The sequence below is a fragment of the Delphinus delphis genome, chromosome 3 (assembly GCF_949987515.2).
Source record: "Delphinus delphis chromosome 3, mDelDel1.2, whole genome shotgun sequence".
In the NCBI taxonomy this organism is placed as follows: Eukaryota; Metazoa; Chordata; class Mammalia; order Artiodactyla; family Delphinidae; genus Delphinus; species Delphinus delphis.
Window position 1 is genome coordinate 110,488,554 of NC_082685.1, and position 20,165 is coordinate 110,508,718.

The 20,165-nt window shown below is 36.9% G+C and overlaps 1 protein-coding gene across 2 annotated transcripts in view; it reads right to left on the bottom strand.

Annotated features, from left to right (window-relative positions):
• Positions 1-575: 575 nt before the first annotated feature.
• Positions 576-20,165, bottom strand: part of JMY (junction mediating and regulatory protein, p53 cofactor) — a 74,128-nt gene continuing 54,538 nt past the window's right edge. Inside the window, exons 8-11 of one of the 2 annotated variants that reach the window (XM_060009248.1) lie at positions 12,672-12,767; positions 10,899-11,490; positions 9,543-9,850; positions 576-5,839 (exon numbers count right to left, since the gene is read on the bottom strand). In XM_060009248.1, coding sequence (XP_059865231.1) covers positions 9,546-9,850; positions 10,899-11,490; positions 12,672-12,767 — 993 coding nt within the window. In that variant the 3' untranslated portion in view covers positions 576-5,839; positions 9,543-9,545. Of the gene's footprint in view, positions 5,840-9,542; positions 9,851-10,898; positions 11,491-12,662; positions 12,768-20,165 lie in introns of both variants that reach the window. The other variant, XM_060009247.1, reaches the window with a different exon arrangement.

Sequence of the window (20,165 nt, forward strand, 5' to 3'; positions counted from 1 at the left end):
GTCGCCTGTCTTGGTAAGTCACCCAGTAAGCCCATTCCAAACCAGCCACAGCATGATTTTCACAAGGGTGGACTAGGATGTACTGTGTTGAGAGCTGAATTAATGTGTTAACTAACTAATTCGTTTTGAGGCAGAAGGTGATTCTATCAGTTTAGCTAAAGCACTTCTATTAAGTCCATTCTCTAAACTCTCACAGAAAAACTATCTAGTAATCAAAGCCCTCTGTTTAGTTTCAGATATATTTATGGAGGGAATACATGGAAGTAAGGCCCTTCCTTGGGAGAAATGTCTCCCTTAATCTCCCCCAATTTAGAGGATCACAAATTGACTGCTAAAATGAAAGGCATTTAAGGACCCTCCAACTTTGGAGGTCAACATTTCTAAACCATATTTTGTTACAAACAGTGGTCGGGAAGAGGCAGAAGTACAGGGGTGGAGAGTCTGAATCCTGTTCATCATGTGGTAACAAATGCACAACTTGCTATGCTCCTTCTTATTAGAAATGAAGTGACATTATATACCACCATTGCTATTTTAAACAAACAAAATGAGCTTAACTCAATAAATATCTTTTATTAAAGAAAAAGGAATATTGTTAAGCACCAAAACTGTATGTTGTTATATTGCATGTACAAGAAGAGAAAGGTGATTGCAATACTTAGTGTACAAGTACTTTGAAGTCGTGAGTGTAAAAAACATGAAATACAAAGCGATACAATAATTACAATGCAGAAAGTTGCACTAAAGAGCAAAAGGCAACAGTCAAAACCATTATTGGAGAGTTCATAGTATTGCTCTAAATGCTTGCTTAGTTTTTTTTCTTTGTACTTTTAATACTTTAGAATGTTAACTGAGCATATTTAAGTACTGTAAAATTTGCAGGAGTTGTCACTTACATACTGCACACTGTCCATTTAGTGTAATGGTGTTAAAGCCATCCTGAAAAGCCAAGCACAGTGTGCTAGTGTTTTGCTTAATATTGCACAAAGCTAGTAAGTGGTGAGTTGGTTTGCCATTAAAATTTTCATTTAACCAGAAAGGCTAAAAGAACATACCAGTTTCATTCGCCCTAATGGGCTTTTATTCATGCAAAAGGATCTGTAGCCTTCGATTTTTCATAAATTATACATTATGGTTTCACACTTTGCAAGACATATAGTACAATAAGAAATTCAGTGGAACAGTGGGGATTCTGTCCAAGTCGAAAAAGTCAGAAGTCACTTGCATGGGTTGTACTGTGCACCCTTCTTTGGTCACCAATGAAGGGAAAATGTCATCTTGTGATTATGAAGAATTCTTAAAACCAATATAATTAGTACTGGGAAAAGCTGGAATAACCTGTTGCACTCTTTGATAGTTAACCACAGAACATGCAAATTAAAAAAAAAAATCCCTTGTTAAAATTGAACTCTTTAACCAACACCCACACCTTTAGTATACATCTCAAATCACTTACCACAGACTTCCCTTAACTCACCAATTGGAGCCTCTCTTAGTCATACCTGACCAAAAAACCCAAAACTTTCTCTTAATCCTCAAAACAAATGACTGCTTTGAGATTCAGTATAAGATAACATTGATAAAATATTTCATATATCAGCCTCAGAAGTATTTTCTGTACATGCACCTTACAGTGGCATAATAAATGTGTTTGGAGAAGGGGCGAGACACATGAATTTGGATTTCCATCAATTAAGTCCCTCAAATACCAAGCGGTACATTTACTGTGGGTAAAACAGAAAATTTTAGAATGACCATATCTTTGAAATATTTCAATGGGCAAACATTTACAACAGACAGACAGACACACACACACACACACACACACGGAATCCAGACTCCCTCTTGCCTTTAAAAATCCTTTACATAGATGATAGTTTAGGCAGCAATATAAACTAATTTTGTAGGAAAAACTTTTAAATTAGACTATATTTATAGGATAAAAAATACCACTGCTTCATTTTACAAAGCAATTAAGCAGAGACTTTAATGTGCTTTAAATAAAGAGCACTTTGCAGCAAAGTTCAGAACTAACTACTGAATTGTTCAGTAGCACTAAATGAATGCAACATGCTCCAATAGTAAGGTGCTTCTACTTTCTTACCTCTCTTCCATCTAAAAATCAATCTTGTGGTCAATCCTCTAAGCATAGTTGTTCTTCTATGCTAAGCAATAAATGGGAAATAAAATCTATTTAAAATGCACATTTTATATTATTTAAATTCAGTGCAAGAATTAGGTAAAACTTGTTCAGGTTTCTGCTTTCACTATCAAATGGATGCATGTTAACAATGCATCTGCCACAGTTTTTAAATGTTTTACAGCTGTTCAAAAAGACTTTTTACAAATAACCTGGTATAAGTATATGAAATTTCAACTCCCTGATAAGGCCTTTAGGGACCCATTAGCAATTTACACGTTGGTATCTGATGTTACGTACATAATAATTAAATTATAAAGGTTAAAAAAACAAGCTTGTATTTAGTGAAAGAAAAGCTTTCCTTATGCACACACGCAATGAACGCAATTTAAAAATGGAGTCTTAAGGAATGTATAAATTTAAATTGTATTAATTGTATACTGGTCCCATTCCAAACAGAGAGGGTACTGCCCATTGATTTTTGTCCCACTGATACAAGAGTTTTAATTCTTAGTGTCTGCTATGGCCAAAGTATCTAACACATCACATTTTATGACATAGAGACGTCATGCCACATGTTAACAAATATTGCTACATAGTTCAGCTTTGTAGAAACAAGGCTCCCCGACCCCCATGATATAGAGTAGAAAATATTCTGTGGGTTCGCATAATGAGAAAAGCCCCCATATCCTCACTGTGGAAATACTACACCTGATGAACTGTTACAGCTGTGCATTTTATAGAAACGTTTCAGTTCCACAATGAAGAACTAAAGAATGATTGTTTTTATACTGCTCACAAACTCAATAAACCTATAAAATATACACGAAGTGAGCAATTCTCATCTTTTAAAATTCCTCTTTAGCCAGGTATTTCTTCCTCATACTGCTACCCTACAGTACCACCAGGATTTTAAATCATTAGGAATACCTTTTCTATACAGGCCACATTGATTATATATACATAATTTTAGTTGTATTAGTAGAAGAAATATTCAAAATTGACATTCAAGTGAGCAGTAACATTAACCACCAAACATCCAAGTCATCATCTACTTGTTTCCCTATTTTAAGTATACTGCAGTTGAGACTAGACTGGTAAATTAACTGCTAAATTGATTCAGCATAAGCAAGCAGCTGTTTGTAGATTCTTGAGACAGAAATGATACATTAACAGAAATATAACTGTCAAGTATTTTAAGCCATATAAGTAGTACAGGCAAATTTGGAACTGGAAACATGATCATATATAAGTACCATCATAACAATATATACAAATTTTATACTAAGGACAAAGATGCTCATTTTATTAGGGGCAAGGATAAGAAGGAAACCATGCTTGTATAATTTTTGTTGGGCTCTAGAACTGCTTTTTAATTAACATTGGATTCAACTGGACACATGGACTGTAGTTATCTGAAATTCTAATATTTGTGAGAACTCCAAAGGTTGATGACCTATAGTAACATGTAATTTTGTGGAAGGAGGAACCTGAATCCGGAGGAAGGGAAGTGGATGTGTTGGAGAGAAAGTTGCTACCAGAGAATGAGCACAGGGGTTGCTAATGAGGCTCTACAAGTGTGAGGACAACCTTCAAGGAGTGCTGTGGTGGGGTATGCTTCCAGCTGTGGATACACTCCTGAAGGACTCATGCAGATCTGAACACCCTGCATTCTTTGCTAGAGACTTATTACAACATGGCTCAGGAAAACAGATTATAGGACCCTTTTAAAAGTGAGCATTGTCTCTTAATGGAATCCCAGCTATAACACTAAGTGGGTAGCAATTTCCTCTAGACATATTAAGGTTCCAGTGCTTCTGCTGTCAATAATGACATAAGATCCTCCTGTATTTTTCTAAATGTCAATAAATGAAACAAAACTGAAAAAACTGTTATGAACAAGCATCCAAAGGCATAAAACAGATACATGATTTAAGATTTGCAAATTTGCTTTAAAAATTTTTTTCAAATATATCAATCAAATCAATCATTCTTTAGGTTAAAAGGCATGTTTCAATGCGTTGCTGAAGGTGTGTTACAAAAATCTACAACCCATCCCCACTGTAATCAGGGGATTGAGATTAATTTTATATTAGATCTGTATTTCTAATATTCTCAGACAAGGTGTAAGAATGATGCTAGAATAAAGCCAATATATTGTGAAAATGCTCCTATTCTCATCAATAAACATAGTCAATATTTAAGCAGATTTTGTTTTATATAACCTGTTGCCAGAAAATTTTCTCCATAATTATTTTAAAGGAAATAACATTTTCAAGTAACAAAGGTGTGAGCATTTTTGTCCTTCAGGATCACTAATTCAGATACATCTGAGGGCTTTTACTTCAGGACTGCTTTCTGGGTCTAGGCCAGAGAATTGCCTCATAAGAAAGAAAGTTCATTTTGGTATGTCAGCCATTCATATAATGGCCAAGACCTGTCTTACACAGAATTACACTCTACAGAGTACTGTAAACTGGGTCCAACATATCTACCTTCATTCAAGCCCACAACAGTCCTGCTGAGAATTCGTATCGGCTCCATGCATTCTTCAGGACTCCATTACAGCAAAATCAGCACCTAGAGCTACATACATGTGTTTAAGAATTTAGTGACGATAACAAAGCCTCTCTCCCAAAATTCAACTCCAAGCATGTGAAGATAGTGAAATACCAGCCAAAGAGGCTTTTCTGCCCATCTACTTTCTGTACATTTGTAGAGCACGTTTTTTTTTTTCCCATTGTGGAGCATAAAAATAAAAACAAATGGTGCATGTTAAAAAAGACTTAAGATCTGCATCCCTACTATTGAATCCTGATTTTTGATTCTCAATAGGAAAGTCATGTTGAGTTATAGTAATCAAGCAATAGTTCAACCAAAAAGACTAAAAATAATTTGAAATATCAAATTACAAAGTATTGCTTCTCATAAACAATGCTGCACATAAAATTCAAACTATTATAAATTCACAGTTATGAAGGGCTATTTAAAAGCATGGAAATTTTTACTCTGAAACCTTACAAATTGTAAGTGTGTGGGCTTCTAAAAATAGGTCATGTTAAATGTATCACGTTGTGGTAAACACATTTATAGGTGTATCTCCATGGTTATGTATCTTTTCAGATGTTGTGGAACATCTTTATGAAAATTCCTTTGTAGATGAGTAATGTGGGAATTATCAGTGCATTTCCATCTGATTTCTTCCAATTCCTGCCCTATAGCTATCATGATTAACTTCTTTTTCAGAATGTCACACTATTCAAGCTGATATGGAAGAAGCTCTATATTTTGGGCAGATGACTATTCAGTGCACTGAACGATGGATTTCAAAGCAATCTCAACGCAGCTCACAGTAGATCTGTCAACCCAGTGTTCTTCCAACTCATAGCGACTCCTAGCTTTACTGGCCACTACAAGGAGGTAAATGGGTAGACAGGTGGGGAAGGTGCTTAAAAAACAGGAATCTTCACAAGGCCTTTTCTCCGTTGCAGTCAGGAACATTGCACATCTAAAACTCATGTTAACCACCATCTGTTGGAATGACTGGAAAAGTGATAACTTGCCAATTGTGCTTCCTTTTTCACACCACTGAGCCAATACACTTTGGATCTAATGGAATCCAATTGTGGGACCACATGTTTACAATTTTGTAAGAGCCGATGTTCAACTGTAGGTATTTTTTTCATTCTGTTGAGTCACCTGTTTACAAACAAAGTAATACTGTATGTTAAAAAGAACAGCCTATTAAAGACAGTATGTATATATATTCCCTCACACCTTTCACAAGATCCAGTATGAACACTGATGGTTTTTTCTTTCAAATGACCTTTTTATATAGATGATGTATAAAAAACATCTTACAAAAGGATATGTTTGTATTCTTAAAAAAAAAGTAAAACAAAATTTGAACACGGATTTTGATCACTGTTAAAAGATCGTATGTCAAGATGACTATAGTTAAGACTACTATGTGATATATAGGAAAGTAGCTAAGAGAGTAAATCCTAAAGAGTTCTCGTCGCAGGAGAATATTTTTTATTTTCTCTCCTTTTTCTTTCTTTAAGATGGATGTTGGCTGAACCTACTGTGGTAATCATTTCACAATATATGTAAATCAAACCATCATGCTGTACGCCTTAACCTTATACAGTGATGTACGCCAATTATTCTCAATAAAGCTGGGAAAAAGAGTTTTTTAAAAAGGTTGTATGTTAGATTCACTTTCACTTTTCTTCCTTTTACTCTTAACATTTTATGTCAAAACTATACACTAAAAAGATAAATACAATCTAAAACCTTTGCCTCAAAAACTGTCAGTATAATAAGAACTATCAAATGGCAAGTTTAAAATACACCAGAGAGTTGTCATTATAATTGAGATTTAGAGGACAGAGCTAGTACTGTCTTTAAATGGATGACTTTACCAGGACTTTGTAAAATTCAAAATAGTTGTGTTTGAGATCCATGCGCTGACCCACAGCACAGGAGAAACATATATATGGCCTACTTGTCAGGTAAGAGCTGACATGTGGCTTTTGAGGACTTGAAATATGTCTAGCGTGACTGAGAAAGTGATTTGAATTTGACTTAAATTAAAATCTAAAACTCTGTAAAAAATACTTTTCCATTAAGCACAACTTGGTTGTTTTGGTATGACTATTCAATGTAACCAATGAATACTTGGCATCCAAACTGAGGTGGTGCTACTAGTAAGTGTAAAATACTCACTGGATTTTGAAGACTCAGTGCCCAAAAAAAAGGTAAAGATATTGACAAGATACTCTTGGATATATCATTTAGTAAAATATTACTAGAATCAATTTCACCCATCACTTTTAACTTTTTTAATGTGGCTCACATTATATTTCTATTGGACACCATCATTATGGTTACTCATGAGTTTAAGAAGGACCCCACAGGAAACAAGTTAGAAATAATAAAAAGTCTATACAATTATATATATTCCCTTATGTTTAGAAAACCCCTTCAAAGATACTATTACCTATGGCTAGGTCTGAGATGAGTTTTTAGAGGAGGATGAAGCTGAACATGTCCAGGACCTTCAGTTTTTATTTCATGAAGTTTTAAGAAATTAGTTCTTCAAAAACAAGTATGTAATTAATTATTTTGAATCTATAAGAAACCAATTAATAGGAAATACAAATTACAGCCTTTTTAGCCATCTGTAGAAAAGTGTCTAAAAGTTCAGAGCCTTTAAAAATGACTTCCTAGGGACTTCCCTGGTGGTTCAGTGGTTAAGACTCCACGCTCCCAGTGCAGGGGGCCCGGGCTCAACCCCTGGTCAGGGAACTAGATCCCGCACACCACAACTAAGAGCCTGCATGCCGCAGCTAAAAAGATCCCACATGCTGCAACTAAGACCCAGCACAGCCAAATAAATAAATAAATTAAAATATTTAAAAAAAAAAAAGACTCCCTAAGACCACACACAGGCAGTGATATATAGCTCTTTATCAATGGCTGCTCAACTGGTAGGGATCACAGCTAGTCTGTGGTTTGCTTCTGGTGTGGGACACATTTAGTCTTTAGTGACTTTGCCACTATCCCAGTTCATGCATTTTCTGGCAGTATTTCATTGTTCCTCTCAACATTATACTACATACACCAGCCATGAACAATCAGCCAAAAAAAGGGAAGGTTTTAGGTGATTTTCAGAGTGGTATTCATTATGGACATATTCTTAAACACCTGACATAAGGTTAAATTAGCAGCCAAAAGCTATAAGTAACATCCCAGCTACTTGAATATACGAAATGCATGCTTATGTGAAGGTCCAGCACTGGGATTACCTAATCAGTGCCAACATGGTAGCTTCTGGCATAGGTTTAGGGGCTTACTGAGAAGCTACATGCTGAAGGGGACAAGGCAAGAGGTAGCAAGCACTGTGAAGTGGGACACAATCTACAGTCATCCAGTGTGGGAAAGATTCCCAGTCAGGCACACCCGAGTCTCTAGACACACTCACACACTTGAGTGGACACATTTACATTCCTCTACAAAGCATGGCGTACATATGTACAAGCACAAATAGTTTGAAATTATTTGGGGATCCAAAAACAATAAGTGACCGATAATTAAGGCCTCTACAACTAACAGGAAAAAAGGGTGCCAACAGTCCCAAGACCCATGGCCATGGCAGACAGTGTTACTATCAAATGTTGGTTAGAGCACATTAAAGTTAACACCCAACCACTTATCAAGATTTTTCATGCTTTTTGTTAAGCTACAGTGCAGATGCTGGTGGGGAGGGGTGGAGTTGGGGAGTGTGGAATTGGCACATTTTCCTGATGGACCCATGCCCAAAAGGGTAAAAACTGCTTTTAGTAATATTTTGATATATCCAAAATAGTATCTTCCAACATTTAATCAATATTTTAAAAACTAATGACACAGTTTCTGGGTTTTGTTTTACCTTTTTGTAATAAGTCTTTATGCCTACATATATATCAGTTCTACTCTTTCAGAATCTCTGGGAGTGAAGGCCATGAATATGCATTTTTAGTCAGCTCTCCCTGGTAGTTCTTAAGATCAGGCACAGTGATTCTTCCTTTACCTACTCCCACCTACTTCCCCCTTTTGTAAAGCCCACAGAAACATATTCCATCAAGAGAGCATAATGATTAATAGAATATATTTGCATACTTTATATTTTGCACAAATAATATTTCAGTTATGGTCCTCAGCAATTTGATATACTATTTGATTTATAGCATGTGTTATCTTTACCAATTCTATGTATTTAGCATAATTTGTGCCACATAACTATATAAATTAGCTTATTAAAGCGTAGTGGGGGACAGCTCTGTATTACCTTGGGAGAATGCCCAATGTGTACCAATTCCCACAGGGTACTCAATAAGGTATGTATATTATGTCGGCTGCCATTTTATCTAGACAATGCAGTAATTACAATAAGCCCTAAATGATAAAAAGGCTTAGAAAGCTAAATAATCCGACAATGCAATGACTTTTCTAGATTCCCTTGTGGGCAGCTAACAAAACATCAAAATTCAATACGCATAACAGTTTGCAACTGAAATACCTAAGTTAGAAAAAACCTTTTCTGTTTTTTTAAAGCTAGAATAAGACTGTCACTTTACTAGAATAAGACTATCCTTTTTACTTGGGATATAGCTTGTACTAAAGAAATTGTTAATGAGCAGGATATAGAAAAACACAGCATTTACACAGGAACATCTCTGTACTTTTTTTGTTATGTTTCCAGAAACTACAGAAGTAAAACCTGAAGTTATGATCCAGGCTATAACTGAGCTGTATAATAAATAATGAACCTCAGATTCAATGACGTATGACAGACCTCATCATCCAATACAAAAGCTGTATTACTGGAACACTACTGAAGAAAAGTAAGACCATTTACTTGTTAGTTTTCCCAGTCTGTGCAAGGCAAAGCCTCCTCGTCATCCTCTGACTCAGGGGATGCTTCTTTGATTCTTCTAAGAGCTTCATGGATGCTCCGTGTTAGAGGGTCCGTGTCGGGCAGAAGCGTGAAGGATTCTCTCAAGACTTCCTTCTGTACCTTCTTCAATTTTACCCCCTTCCTTATTTGTGCCAAGATATTATTATCATCTTCATCAGGAAAAGGAGGCAGAGTTCGCTGTTCAACCTTTCTCAGATGAAAACTACCACGCTTCAAGGAAGCTAGCACCTCATCCATGGGTGAGCTCACTTTAGAAAATGAAAGAGAACAATTATGATTGCACTTAGAGTCAGGAACTGTATAACCTCCAGACTTTAGGACTGTGATAGCCCAGGATGCTAAAAACGTATCTAGAGAAGGGACCATGAAGCATGGACACAACATTGCCAGAATACAGGGGATACTAATTATGCTTGTTTAAAAAGATCCCAAGACCCAAATTCCATGTCAGGCATTACTGGTATTCCTATCATTTCTCATGTGAGAGAAGTGAGCAGACTGGGGGCTGGGGGATGATCTTTAGTATTATTATGGGTGAGACTCCTAAAGAGTTTCCATAATGCAAAAGTCCAATCAAATCCAGACAGTGACTGGACTGCACATTTAATTTTAAAAAATTAAATTCTGGTTCATTATGGTGACTGTGTGTGTGTGTGTTTTTTTTTTTTTAATAACTGCTTTACATATGAAATTCTACTTGGGCTATGGTAAGAAATATTTTATAGGATGGTCTCTCAGATTAAAATGTAATATACAAATAAAATGTTCTCTCCGTGAATGCTAAAGCTCCTAAAGGACAAAATTATTTGCTGTTTCAATAAGATCTTTATTAAGGCATATCTGACATGCAATAAATTATACATATTACTCCCTATTCTTCTTTGCTTCTTTATAAAAGATATGCCAGGGTCCTCAATAAATATGTAGCCAAATGTTACATGGTGTTGCCAATGTTCTCCTGACCAGACAGCTTCCCTTTTCTTGTATTTCTGAGATTTCAAATCATATTGTAACACAAAAGGAGCCACATAATACATGTTACCAAATAGATCAAGTAAAAGATATAATTTAAAAAGCATCGCTAAGAGCTCAAGCAGGTCCATATTTGTGTCTGTACACATGTGCAAACATGGGTTGGTAAGAATTCTGCCATGCTGAGACCCTGAAAACCTGTTTGCTATCAAATAATGTCCAAAAATAAAATGTTTAAAGCTTTGTAATATCCTAGGAAATAAACAGTCCTTTAACTACATGCCTCAGTCAACAGATGAACTCAAAAATCTTTTTTTAACTCACCTCTCTTCCTCTGCAAACCTTCAGCAGTCTTTTTGAGCTTCTTCCTGGCACTGACGAGCTGGCTGCTGTCGAAGAGGTGTGCTGAGGGGGCACTAGCTGACTCTGGGATCCTCTTCTCGTTCCCCTCCACTCTAGGCAGACCTTCCTCCAGTGTCTCTGGGGCGCCGTCCTTACCGACAGGCAGAGGCGGTGGTGGTGGGGGAGGAGGAGGTGGCGGGGGAGGTGCCGGAGGAAGAGGTGGGGGGAGTGGATCTGCTGTGGCAGAACCTGGTTTAGGGTCAATCTTACTCAGAAGTGGAGGAGATGCGGCGGGAGGCGGTTCAGAGGTAACACCACCGGGAGGTAACGAAGTAGCTTCAAGTTGTGCTGATGAATTGTCTTCAAGCTGTGTGAGGCTTTGGGCTTCTGTTGTCTGTGATGACCCGAGCTTGCCCCTTCCTTCCTCCACTCCCTCACTTTTCTCTTCTACCTGTAGCGCTCCTGGCAGAGGGTCACACTGGTCTTCACAGGACACGGGACTGGCTGCACTTCTTCTTCTTGCGTGAGCCAGTCGCAATCTGGTTGATTTAAGTATGACCTGGCCTGGGTATCTCTAAGAAATCAGAAGTTATTATAACTGGTTAGATTACAATTTATGAACAAATGGCTGTTTATTTTCTCCCTCCAATGCAAGATTTTATTTTAGAGCTTTTATGATTTTTCAGGGAAAATATACTGAAAACCAAAATACCAAAATGTAATACCTTACAAATAATTATCACCAAATTCTTTATTATTTGCTTATCATCAAATCCTTCTCCCCTCTTATCCACTTAAGAGGTCAACTGTTCAGAATTACCACATGATTAAAGAAAGATCCTTAGTGAATAAAAAGTACTAATTTAAATGGGAAAATAGTAGCAGTGTAAATAAAAAACAAATGATGTCAAATATATATATGCTATTGGTAGGCAGAAAGCTAAAAAACTATTCTTAGATTCTTAGATTCCTACATGTATTTTCAAATGCTTACAGATAAAAAATTAAAACATTAATGTTCTTCAAAGGGTAACATGGCATTTTTTTAAAGCTCTGAAAACAATATATGCATTTTATGATAAAATAGAAGGAGAATGAATAAAATTTTTTGGAGTACTGATACACAGAACTCTCATTCTTTTACTATGGTAAAACCTAGCATTAATGCATTTGGCAGACAACATTTTCTTAACACAAAGCTTATCCTTGTGTTAAGGACCCCATTCCCACCCACCCCCACTCTTTCACTTGATCAAAAGCTCCCTTCACCTGTAAGGAGACCCCTCAGAATAAAGAGTAGAAGTAAGGCTCTTGAGTGCTGCTGAGAACCAGAACTGCCTAGTTTAAGCACATTCCAAGGAAATGCTTAGCTGCTGTGATATCAGTGTCCAGAGTCATGGATAAGCCTGGCAAGAGAACTGCTGAAGCATTTCTCACGTGTGTTGATCCACCCTCTAATTCTGCCACTGGTCATATTATTACACCACAGTGTTGATGTACACAGAATTAATAACAAGTTGATGCTTAAAATGGATAGTCAGTTGTGAACTAATGAATCCAGGCTTCCCAGAGGCCCTGACCATTCCTCTTCTATCACTGAAGTGGTAAGCCAAGGACTGCCATAACTAAAATTGTTTTCTAGATAATAAAGGGAAAATCAAGTTTTTCTCATAAAAGAAATCTTACAATAGGAGTATATATGTACCTCTGTTTAAAAAGCAATGAAAAATAATAAATTGACCATACTTTTACTACCTGTTTAAAGGTTCGAAGTCTATCCAGTGTTCTCTGTCTTTCTTGGCTAACCCAGGCACTTTTTCTTTCTTCTTCATCATGTAATTTTTCTCTTTTCTTGTGTAAAAAAAAAAAAAAAAAAAAGTAATTCCATTACGATGTGTCCCATTATATTTTATCATTAATAGAAAAAAAGAGAGTTCTCCCAATATGTAAGCTGGATTACTCCAAAGAATGATGTATTAAGCAATGTTCTGTGGCATGAAACACTATCAGTTTTAATTGAAATTATATTGTTGTTTCACTTTCTGCATGACCTACCAATTAAAAGACGTTTACTCTGTAAATATTTTCTCTGAACTGAAAAATGTTTCATCTTTGGGGTTCTGGCTTGATCAATTTTATTATGCAATACTTGTAACTGCTATATTCTGCTAACTCAAATAGTTGACCTTAAAAACAAAAAATAACCACTTGGTCAGTAATTTAGGTATTATATATGGGTTAAGCCTGATGTTCTGTAGATAATGTCTACTATTACTGAACCTGTTCCTCTTGCCACAAATCTAAGTGTGTGTTTTAATACCTCATTCAATTTTTTTCCTTCCCATTCCCCAATCCCAAACCTCTTTGATTTTGTATTCCCAAACTGGATTAACAGTATCACCACCCACCCAATGTTGGCCAAGTTAAATACGAATTGCTCTTTCTAAAGGAAAGAAAGCGGAATTCTTGGCAGGAGGATAAAGAGTGGGAGTAGTGCTTCTGACAACCTCACTGCTGAGGGTCAGGTGACAGGTAGTTACCAATTAGGGAATGCACTGAAGAGTGCCACGATGGCCAACCACGTCCCCAGAGAGATGTAACTATCACACACAATACAGATTGGTTCCACTTTCTCTTGGTGAGGTGGGTTGAATCCTTTGTATATAAATCAGCCCATGGAACTTATGGTGAGGGTGCAGGGGGGTGCCAAGGGTGAGTAAACATGAACATTCTTCCATCTCTTCTTATGGCAGGTCAAGAAGACCTTTTCCCTTTAGAGAGCTCTCACTTGGGGAGTCTTAAGAGAGTCGCAAAGGCCACTTATTAGTAGATAAAAAGTCATGCATCTCTCAGTAACAATCCCAGATTGCTATATATAATCCTAAAGGTTTCCAGATGGGAAATTAAAGAAGATATGACCTGAGCTCTTCATTAAAAGAAATAAAGGTCCCATGTGGATTCTGTCCTTTATAGAGGAAAGCCCAGAATGGCTCAAGGACACAGTGAGGCAAGAATTTATCCCAACTCCTCACCCCTACTGCATACTCAGTTCCATTCACACAGCTGAGCCAACAAAAGGAAGGAACTGAAAAAATCTCATATTTACAACTGGTAACCACCTGGAATTGGGAGTGAGCTTGTACTTTCCCACGCTGGGATACATGCCATGGGATACTCAGGGACAAAGGGTCTTCTAAGGCCTATCGAGTGGCACTGGCTCAGAGACGACGAGATTTTTCTATACTTAGAGTGTATTATCGAATGAATATAGTGCTTAGTACTTGAGGAAGAAATTAGTTGTCTAAGAGATATTCAGCATTTTCAAACTGTGAATCTGCATCTCTAAACATAATATACAAATAGCTGAATGTGCAGTTCAGAAATAAAACTGATCAATCATTTTGCTGGTCTGTCAGCTGGTATAACCAGAGTCAGATCATACTATTATCTAAAAGATCCCAAATGGAAAGAGAAAGTTTCAGACATGTTCAGGCATGAACTGATGGGTTTGTATGGACTTTTCATAGAGCACAGTATTGTATTTAAGAGCCTAGTGAGTAACAGGCCCCCTCTGGCTAGCTAGGGGAAAGTTATTTAACGAAGATAATTTACCCTTTTGTGACGGGCGGGGGCAGGGGGTGGTGGAGGGTGGGTAGGGAATACTTACTAGATGATGCTAGATGGTGACACAAGGGGCTTTGAGTTTCTGTTAACATTGTTTAACAAGCTGGTGCTAGCTGTATGCATATGTTCATCTAGTGAAAATTAAAACTTATGAGCTGTACACTTGTGTGTGTGATAAAGGTGGTTTAAACCAGATTTGATCTAAGCCAACTTTCATTTTCCTCTAGCTTTGCATGTTAAGAATTGATGATTAATGGATTCATTCTCCTACAGTGAGGTATTCCACCCAAAGTCGGCAGTAGGCAAAATTATAAGGCAAATGACATTCATCTTTCAGATTCCCCCAAATATCAATTTCCTCTTTTTACTCAACTTTGCCACGTAAAACTCTGAGAAAGGATTTGATACTCATTCATTCTAAAAGGCTAATTAGTTCCTCCATCCATAAAAATTTTGGCATTTTATCAGAATCCAAAATCTTCACACAATAAGGAACGCATTCTAAGTGTGGAGTTTAATCACAAGCTGACAGCGCAGGTGCCGATGGTGAGAGTAGGAGGCATTCTTATTCATTTAACTCTTAAGCTGGCCCACAGTCTGACTTTCCTTACAGAGCAGTTCCTGGCCCATGAAAACGGTACTGAACAATAAAAATACAATAAATTTGCTGTTGGTTTCAGATGAATCTTACAGTTTACGGGTAGTTTGGCTACTCTTACGTGTTTAAATTCAAGAGTTTTAGCTCATATGTGCCGAAATGAGCTTGAAGGATAACATCAAAACCCCTACAGCAGCTAACGTCATTCTTAATCACAACAAATTAGAAGCCTTCTTAAGACCAGGAAAAGACAAAGAAGTCTCCTCTTATCACTCTTTTTCTTTTTTCTTTTTGGCGGTACACGGGCCTCTCACTGCCGTGGCCTCTCCAGTTGCAGAATAACAGGCTCCAGACGTGCAGGCTCAGCGGCCATGGCTCACGGGCCCAGTCGCTCCGCGGCATGTGGGATCTTCCTGGACTGGGGCACGAACCCGTATCCCCTGCATCGGCAGGCGGACTCTCAACCACTGCGCCACCAGGGAAGCCCTCACCACTCTTTTTCAACACCCTACTGGAAATCCTAGCTGACACAATAAGAAGAGCAAATAAAAGGTATACAGACTGCTACAAAATAACTAAACTGCCTTTATTTGCATAAGACCTGATTGTCTATGTAGAAAATCTCAAAGAACCACCAAAAAAGCTACTAGAACTAATACACAATTATAACAAGACTGCAAGGTACAGGGATGACATATAAAAGCCAACTGCTTTCTAATGTAACAGCAATGAAACACTGGAATTATGAACCTTTTGTATTACCCCTACAAAACTATTTACATTACCACACCCCAAAAAGCAGATAGATAAATTTAGGTATAAATCTAATAAAATGTGAACAAGATCAATGAAGCAAGCTATAACTCTTAGAAAAGAAACCAAAGAAGAACTAAATAAAGACATATTCCTTGTTCATGTATAGGAAGACTCAATACTATTAACATATCAATTATCGAGAGGGCAGACAGCAGAAGCAAGAAGAACTATAATCCTGCAGCCTGTGGAACGAAAACCACATTCACAGAAGATACACAAAATGAAAAGGCAGAGGGCTATGTACCAGATGAAGGAACAAGATAAAACCCCGGAAAATCAACTAAATGAAGTGGAGATAGGCAACCTCCCAGAAAAAGAATTCAGAATAATGATAGTGAAGATGATCCAGGACCTCGGAAAAAGAATGGAGGCAAAGATCGAGAAGATGCAACAAATATTTAATGAAGACCTAGAAGAATTAAAGAACAAACAGAGAATACAAAAACTGAAATGAAAAATACACTAGAAGGAATCAATAGCAGAGTAACTGAGGGAGAAGAATGGATAAGTGACTTGGGAGACAGAATGGTAGAATTCACTGCCACAGAACAGAATAAAGAAAAAAGAATGAAAAGAAATGAAGACAGCCTAAGAGACCTCTGGGACAACATTAAATGCACCAACATTCTCATTATAGGGGTCCCAGAAGGAGGAGAGAGAGAGAAAGAACCCGACGAAATATTTGAAGAGATCATAGTCGAAAACTTCCCTAACATGGGAAAGGAAACAGCCACCCAAGTCCAGGAAGCACAACGAGTCCCACGCAGGATAAATCCAAGGAAAAACACGCCGAGACACATAGTAATCAAATTGACAAAAATTAAAGACAAAGAAAAATTATTAAAAGATACAAGGGAAAAACGACAAATAACATACAAGGGAATCCCATAAGCTTAACAGCTGATTTCTCAGCAGAAACCCTACAGGCCAGAGGGAGTGGCATGATATATTTAAAGTAATGAAAGGGAAGAACCTACAACCCAAGATTACTCTACCCAGAAAAGATCTCATTCAGATGTGATGGAGAAATCAAAAGCTTTACAGACAAACAAAAGCTAAGAGAATCTAGCACCACCAAACCAGCTCTGCAAAAAATGCTAAAGGAACTTCTCTAAGTGGGAAAAACAAGAAAAGGACCTATAAAACGAACCCAAAACAATTAAGAAAATGGTAATATGAACATACGTATCGATAATTACCTTAAATGTGAATGGATTAAATGCTCCAACCAAAAGACATAGGCTGGCTGAATGGATACAAAGACAAGACCCATATATATGCTGTCTACAAGAGACCCACTTCAGACCTAGGGACACATACAGACTGAAAGTGAGGGGATGGAAAAAGATATACCATGCAAATGGAAATCAAAAGAAAGCTGGAGCAGCAATACTCATATCAGATAAAATAGACTTTAAAATAAAGACTATTACAAGAGACAAGGAAGGACACTACATAATGATCAAGGGATCAATCCAAAAAGAAGATATAACAATTATAAATATATATGCACCCAACATAGGAACACCTCAATACATAAGGAAAATGCTAACAGCTATAAAAGAGGAAATCAACAGTAACACAACAACAGTGGGGGACTTTAACACCTCACTTACACCAATGGACAGAGCATCCAGACAGAAACTTAATAGGGAAACACAAGCTTTAAATGACACAACAGACCAGATAGATTTAATTGATATTTATAGGACATTCCATCTGATAACAGATTACACTTTCTTCTCAAGTGTATACAGAACACTCTCCAGGACAGATCACATCTTGGGTCACAAATCAAGCCTTGGTAAATATAAGAAAACTGAAATCATATCAAGCATCGTTTCCGACCACAATGCTATGAGATTAGAAATAAATTACAGGGAAAAAACCGTAAAAAACACAAACACATGGAGGCTAAACAATACGTTACTAAATAACCAAGAGATCACTGAAGAAGTCAACAGGAAATCAAAAAATACCTAGGGACAAATGACAATGAAAACGCAATGATCCAAAACCTATGGGATGCAGTAAAAGCAGTTCTAAGAGGGAAGTTTATAGCAATACAATCCTAACTTAAGAAACAAGAAAAATGTCAAACAATCTAACCTTACACCTAGAGAAAGAAGAACAAACAAACCCAAAGTTAGTAGAAGGAAAGAAATCATAAAGATCAGATCAGAAATAAATGAAACAGAAACAAAGAAAACAATAGCAAAGATCAATAAAACTAAAAGCTGGTTCTTTGAGAAGATAAACAAAATTGATAAGCCTTTAGCCAGACTCATCAAGAAAAAGAGAGGACTCAAATCAATAAAATTAGAAATGAAAAAGGAGAAGTTACAACAGACACCACAGAAATACAAAGCATCCTAGGAGACTACTACAAGGAACTCTATGCCAACAAAACAGACAACCTGGAAGAAATGGACAAATTCTTAGAAAGGTATAACCTTCCAAGACTGAACAAGGAAGAAATAGAAAATATGAACAGACCAATCACAACCAATGAAATTGAAACTGTGATTAAAAATCTTCCAACAAACAAAAGTCCAGGACCAGATGGCTTCACAGGTGAATTCTATCAAATATTTAGAGAAGAGCTAACACCCATCCTTTTCAAACTCTTCCAAAAAATTGCAGAGGAAGGAACACTCCCAAACGCATTCTACAAGGCCACCACCACCCTGATACCAAAACCAGACGAAGATACTACAAAAAAAGAAAATTACAGACCAATATCACTGATGAATATAGATGCAAAAGTCCTCAACAAAATACTAGCAAACAGAATCCAACAACAAATTAAAAGGATCATACACCATGATCAAGTGGGATTTATCCCCAGGATGCAAGGATTCTCCAATATACACAAGTCAATCAATGTGATACACCATATTAACAAATGGAAGAATAAAAAGTATATGATCATCTCAACAGATGCAGAAAAAGCTTCTGACAAAACTCAACACCATTTTATGATAAAAATTCTCCAGAAAGTGGGCATAGAGGGAAACTACCTCAACATAAGAAAGGCCATATATGACAAACCCGCAACAAACATCATTCTCAACGGTGAAAAACTGAAAGCATTTCCTCTAACATCAGGAATGAGACAAGGATGTCCACTCTCACCACTATTATTCAACATAGTTTTGGAAGTCCTAGCCACAGCAATCAGAGAAGAAAAAGAAATAAAAGGAATACAAACTGGAAAAGAAGAAGTAAAACTGTCACTGTTTGCAGATGACATGATACTATACATAAAGAATCCTAAAGATGCCACCAGAAGACTACTAGAGCTAATCAATGAATATGGTATAAAGTTGCAGGATACAAAATTAATGCACAGAAATCTCTTGCATTCCTATATGCTAACAACAAAAGATCAGAAAGAGAAATTAAGGAAACAATCCCATTCACCACTGCAACAAAAAGAATAAAATACCTAGGAATAAACTTACCTAAGAAGTAAAAGACCTGTACTCAGGAAACTATAAGACACTGATGAAAGAAATCAAAGATGACACAAACAGATGGAGAGATATATCATGTTCGTGGATTGGAAGAATCAATATTGTGAAAATGACTATACTACCCAAAGCAATCTACAGATTCAGTGCAATCCCTATCAAATTACCAATGGCACTTTTTACAGAAATAGAACAAAAAAATCTTAAAATGTATGGAGACACAAAAGACCCCAAATAGCCAAAGCAATCTTGAGGGGAGAAAACGGAGCTGGAGGAATCAGACTCCCTGACTTCAGACTATACTACAAAGGTACAGTAATCAAGACAATATGGTACTGGCACAAAAACAGATATATATATCAATGGAACAGGACAGAAAGCCCAGTGATAAACCCACGCACCTATGGTCAACTAATCTATGACAAAGGAGGTAAGGATATACATTGGAGAAAAGACAGCCTCTTAAGTGGTCCTGGGAAAACTGGACAGCTACATGTAGAAGAATGAAATTAGAACACTCTCTGACACCATACACAAAAATAAACTCAAAATGGATTAAAGACCTAAATGTAAGACCAGACACTATAAAACTACTAGAGGAAAACATAGGAAGAACACCCTTTGACAAAAATCACAGCAAGATCTTTTTTGACCCACCTCCTAGAGTAATGGAAATAAAAACAAAAATAAACAAATGGGACCTAATGAAACTTCAAAGCTTTTGCACGGCAAAGGAAA